Source organism: Octopus bimaculoides, chromosome 3 (genome assembly GCF_046866305.1).
Source record: "Octopus bimaculoides isolate indiv1 chromosome 3, ASM4686630v1, whole genome shotgun sequence".
NCBI classification, from domain to species: Eukaryota; Metazoa; Mollusca; class Cephalopoda; order Octopoda; family Octopodidae; genus Octopus; species Octopus bimaculoides.
Window position 1 is genome coordinate 21,689,037 of NC_142930.1, and position 6,000 is coordinate 21,695,036.

The following is a 6,000-nucleotide window of genomic DNA, read 5'->3' on the forward strand; positions in this document are numbered from 1 at the left end:
TTTAAAGTCAAAAGAGGCTGTAACAAGACCCTCAATCCCTTTACATGCCAACCTTCATGAAGAGTCTGGGTGCACTACAGAGTGCATTTGAAATCAGATGACCCTGTTTTGAAGGAGATGGGGCAAGCCCAACTTTTCCTAATCCTCACTACAGTCCAGACCTGGCTTAACCTCCCTACAATCGTTTCAAAGTTGAAAAACGCTGGGACAAAATCCTGGGCCCCTTAGCATCGGAGGAGTTTCATAGGACCTTTGTGAAACGTCTGGGAATGCTACAAAGTGCATTTGAATGAGAAGACCCTCTTTTGAGGAAGGGGGCTCTGATTAAGGTCCAAGGCTCCTTAACATTGCCGGTGTTTTATAGGCCCTTCATGAAGTGTCTAAGAGCATTACAAAGCACATTTTAAGTCAGAAAACCCTTTTTTAAAGGAGATCAGCCATGATACATGGCAGTGGAACATGGGCCATGACTGTTGAGGACATGTCTAAGCTTGCAAGGAATGAAGCTTGTATGCTCCGCTAGATGTGTAATGTCAGTGTGCATGCACGTCAGAGTGTAAGCACTCTGAAAGGAAAGTTGGACTTAAGAAGAATCAGATGTAGTGTGCAAGAGAGACGACTGCACTGGTATGGTCTTGGGTTGTGTATGGATGAGGACAGCTGTGTGTGAAAGTGTTACACCCTAGCAGTAGAGGGAACCTGTGGAAGAGGTAGACCTAGGAAGACGTGTTGAAGCACGGACCTTCAAACGTTGGGCCTCACCGAGGCAATGACAAGTGACCGAGACCTTTGGAGATATGCTGTGCTAGAGAAGACATGGCAAGCCAAGTGAGACTATAACCAAGGTCTATGCAGTGCAGCATAACCAGCCCATTTCAGAGCAGCCTTCAATCATTGGGCAATAAACTGTTGAGGCAAGTGAAGTCGTTGTCATAGCTGATGACAGTACCGCCTGATTGGCACCTGTGCCGGTGGAACGTAAAAAGCACCAGTCGATGCCAGTGCTGCCTCACTAGTCCCATGCTGGTGGCATGTAAAAAGCACCATTTGAGTGTGATCGTTGCCAGTGCTGCTGGACTGGCTCCCATGCTGATGGCACGTAAAAAGCACCATTGGAGCATGGTCGTTGCCAGTGCCTCCTGACTGGCCCTCGTGCTGGTGGCTCGTAAAAAGCACCCATGACACTCTCAGAGTGGTTGGCGTTAGGAAGGGCATCCAGCTGTAGAAATTTTGCCAGATCAGATTGGAGCCTAACCCTCAGTTAAGCTGTACAACCCATGCGAGCATGGAAAGCGGAGATTAAACAACAACGATGAGATTTGACAAGGCTCTAAGATACTTTAACATTGTAAGGGTTTCATAGGGCCTTCATAAAGTTTCTCTACAAAGCAGGTTTCAAGTCAAAAGACCCTCTTTTGAAGGAGATGGGCTTTGATGAGAGTCCTAGATACCTTAACATTGTAGGGTTTTCATAAGGCCTTTATGAAGTTTCTGCAAATGCTACAAAGCAAATTTGAAGACAGAAGTCCCTGTTTCAAAGGAGATGGGTTCTGACAAATTTTGTGCATACCCTCACTTTTGAGGGCTTCCCGAGGGTTTTCACTGAGTGGTTAGATCCCTACAAGAGTGTTTAAACCCCAGAGGATTCTACTTCAAAGGACAGAGTTTTGGGGAGGTTTAGGAAAAGGTTTTCGTCAGAAAAGGCCACAACATTTGCACAAGAACAATACACTAGTGCACATTTTGATTCAAGAACTGACCTTTGGCCTTCCGAGAGCCCAGATCTCACACCCTGTCTGTGTTTGTTATTTCCAAACTGAATGAGAAGAGCCAAGAGGCTGCAAGAAGGGCACTGTGCACATTTAGTTTGGGAAACTTTCCCCGGCCCTTCACAAGTGCCTGGAGCACTACTAGAAGTATATTCAAACTGAAAGGTCTTTCTTCAAAGGACATAGAGCTTCGAGGCAGATCAGAAGACTTTTGTCACAGAAAACCACAACATTTGCACAAGAACAATGCACTAGTGCACATTTTGATTCGAGTAAGCAACTTCTAAGCAGAGAAGGGCAACAGAACTGACCCTTGGCCTTCAGATTTCAAGCAGATTTCAAGTCAGAAGACCCTCTATTGAAGGAGATGGGCTCTGATTAGGGTCCTAGTTACCTTAACATGGTAGGGTTTTCATAGGGCCTTCATGAAGTTTCTCTGAGCTCTACAAAGCAGGTTTCAAGTCAGAAGACCCTCTTTTGAAGGAGATGGGTTCTGATGAGGGTCCTAGATACCTTAACATTGTAGGGTTTTCATAGGGCCTTCATGAAATTTCTGCAAATGCTACAAAGCACATTTCAAGTCCAATGAAGTAAAGGTACGATGTATATTTAAAAACGGTAATAAAATGACAAACTTACAGTTAAATTCCAAACCTGGACACCGTTTGTATATCCCAGAATGATAACAAGAGGTCCAACTTTTACATCGAGGTGAGCAAAATCTGGATTTCTGCTGAAATCTATTAAAATAAATGGAAAGGCTATTAAAGAATAATGTTATATAAAAGACATAACATTTCTTCATCAGCACCCATCAAATCCTATTACTTATCAATAAACTCATTGCTTAAATAACCAGTAAATGTAGCAGTGTAGCATTATTGGATGTATCAATTTACATATTAAACGCATTCCTGCAAACTTAATGATTTATAAGGACACAGCATTTTGGGCAAGACTTCCACTCGTCCCCCACAAAAATCCACACTTTATCAAAAATTTTTTTTTTTGCAACACAAAAACCCCCTTTTCGGCTACAGGGAATACAAATCTGAAAAAAACTTGGCAAAAATCAGCATTTTAAAATTACTCCCCATCCTTCCACCCCCATTTCCTTCATTTTTTTAGTGTTTTTAGAAATTCTTTTTTTTTTTTCAAAATATGCGGAAAAATACAGAGATTATGATTCTGAAAAAAATTTCCAAAAATGTTTGTAAAATTTTTTTTTTTAATTTTTAAAATTTTTTCTAAATATGCAGAAAAATGATTCAGACAAAAATTTCAAAACATTTCTGTAGTTACGGTTACTTTTAGGGTGTTAGAGTTAGGGTTAGAGTTTGTGGATGATTAATAGATCGGATGTAGTGTTGATGAAAGAGTAAGAACTCCTGAAATATAGCATATACACCCACTAACCATTTTTCATCTTCGACCTCATTGTTTGTTTAGATCTGATATCTCAGATATGAAATGTCATAACAAACATCAGTGCTGGTTATAATTCCTATAGAAAACCTGTAGAGATAACTTTAACAAGTAATTTAATAGCACTGCTAACAAAGAAGAACAATGTATTAACTTACAAAGTATTTAATATGCTTTGTAGTATATTCATCATCATCATCATCGTTTAACATCTGCTTTCCATGCTAGCATGGGTTTGACAGTTAGACTGATGTTTTTTGTGTGCTACCTGCATGGGAACCAGTCCAGCAACTCTGGCAGCAATCACACTTGAATGGCACTTTTCACGTACCACCAGCACGGGAGCCAATCTGTGGTCCTGGCAACAGTCACACTTAGATGTGCTTTGAACGTTCCACCGGCACGAGTGCCGATCAGGCAGTACTGTCATCGGCCACGTTATCGATTTTGATTTTGATTTCACTTTCCTCAATAGGTCTTCACAAGCAAAGTTTATTGTCCAATGAATGAGGGGTATTCATAAGTGGGCTGGTTACACCCATTGGCATAGGCCACTTGGCTTGTCGGGTCTTTTCAAGCACAACATATCTCAAAAGATCTGTCACTAGTCATTGACTCGGTAAGGCCCAATGCTCGAAAGTCGTACTTCACCACCTCATCCCAGGTTTTCCTGGGTCTACCTCTTCCCCAGGTTCCTTCAACTGCTAGGGTGTGACACTTTTTCACACAGCTGTCCTCATTCATTCACAACACATGACCATACCATTGCAGTCATCTCTCTTGCACACCACATCTGATGCTTCTTAAATCCAACTTTTTTCTCTGGGCGATTAAACTCAATCATGTATGTCGTGTATATTATGGTTGCATAATGAAATACTGCATTAATATTTATGTACCAGCTTCCAGGAAAGTGTTTAATATGTAAAATTGTGCCAGCTATGATTTCTACAGAAAATTTGAAGAAAAGCCTGCAACACATGATTTAATAGCACTATGAATACAATAGAACACAGTATTGACTTATAATTATGAACAATCAATGGTGATGAGAGGACAAGATTATAAAACCTTATTGGAATTAGAAGCAATTAGTTGAGAATCAACTGAACTCACCATTGGCGTCACATTGTTCAAAGCGAACCCACTGCACTTTTTCCCTGTCATCTGTTTTCTGTGCATTTCCATAAGCCTGAGAAGAAATAAAAATTACACCTATATTAACAACCTATAAAAGGAATAGCATCCCTACTGAGTTTCGATTACATGGTGTGCCCCATAGTTGGAGAACACCACTAACATGAATTTTTAACATTATTTACATTTGCGGGATATTTGTCCTCATCTTTTTTGTTGTTAACACGTTTCGGCTGATATACTCTCCAGCCTTCATCAGGTCTCTTGGAGAAATTTCGAACCTAGATTCTCATTTCTAAGGTATATTTTCGATGTTGTTGTTATTATTATTATTATTCAGTTCACTGCCTGGAATCGAACTCGGAATCTTGGGGTAGCCCACACTCTTAACCACTACGCCATATGCCCGTGAGCTTGTTTGTCCTCATCTTGTTCCCATTCCTAAGGTATTTTTTCGATGTTATTATTATTATCATTATTATTATTACTTATTCAGGTCACTGCCTGCAATCGAACTCAGAATCTTGGGGTTAGTAGCCTGCACTCTTAACCACTACGCCATATGCCCGTGAGCTTTTGTTGTTAACACAACGGTTCAGCTGACACAGCTGTCAAATATAAATAATGTACATAATTCCTCATCTCTTAAATATAGAACTGTATGAAATTTTAATAGGAAAATTAAAAGTGATTTGGTAATAAAACAAGCATGTGATAAATCCAGGATTTAATAAACAAGTGAGGTCTAGATTGAATATTTTTTGTCATCTGTTGCTTAGTTTGTGTAACAAATGTGATAGTTGAGAGATAGGACTATTGTCGTTATTCTCCTGTATTATTTTAGTGATTTTGAAAGAATAGACAAGTAATATTTACCTGTGGGACGACATCAGATATGAAATTCACAACACTTTCCATCATTGTTTTATCGCTGAAAGAAAAGAAAGGGGAAACTGTCAACAAAAATTTAATAAGCATAGGCGCAAGAGTGGCTGTGTGGTAAGTAGCTTGCTTACCAACCACATGGTTCCAGGTTCATTCCCACTGCATGGCATCATGGGCAAGTGTCTTCTACAATAGCCTCGGGCCAACCAAAGCCTTGTGAGTGGATCTGATAAACGGAAACTGAAAGAAGCCCATCGTATATATATATATATATATATATATATATATATATATATGTATGTGTGTGTGTATATATATATGTAGGAGTAGCTGTGTGGTAAGTAGCTTGCTTTCCAACCACATGGTTCTGGGTTCAGTCCCACTGCGTGACATCTTGGGCAAGTGTCTTCTACTATAGCCTCGGGCTGACCAAAGCCTTGTGAGTGGTTTTGGTAGACGGAAACTGAAAGATTGGAGCCTGGTGTAGCCATCTGGTTCACCAGTCCTCAGTCAAATCGTCCAGCCCATGCTAGCATGGAAAGCAGACGTTAAACGATGATGATGATGATTGGGAGTGGGTGCGCTAAAAGTGTAGCTGCTAGAATAAGAATAGCCTGGGCAAAGTTTAGAGAGCTCTTACCCCTGCTGGCGACAAAGGGACTCTCACTCAGAATAAAAGGCAGACTGTATGACGCATGCGTACGAACAACCATGCTACATGGCAGTGAAACATGGGCTGTAACTGCTGAGGACATACGTATATATATATATATATATATATATA

General features: G+C 40.4%; 1 protein-coding gene across 1 annotated transcript in view; it reads right to left on the reverse strand.

Annotated features, from left to right (window-relative positions):
* Positions 1-5,359, reverse strand: part of LOC106875506 (BCAS3 microtubule associated cell migration factor) — a 60,162-nt gene extending 54,803 nt beyond the window's left edge. Inside the window, exons 1-3 of the mRNA XM_089348674.1 lie at positions 5,208-5,359; positions 4,311-4,386; positions 2,409-2,509 (exon numbers count right to left, since the gene is read on the reverse strand). Of these exons, the coding sequence (XP_089204800.1) occupies positions 2,409-2,509; positions 4,311-4,386; positions 5,208-5,309 (279 nt within the window). The 5' untranslated portion in view covers positions 5,310-5,359. The remainder of the gene's footprint in view (positions 1-2,408; positions 2,510-4,310; positions 4,387-5,207) is intronic.
* Positions 5,360-6,000: the final 641 nt, after the last annotated feature.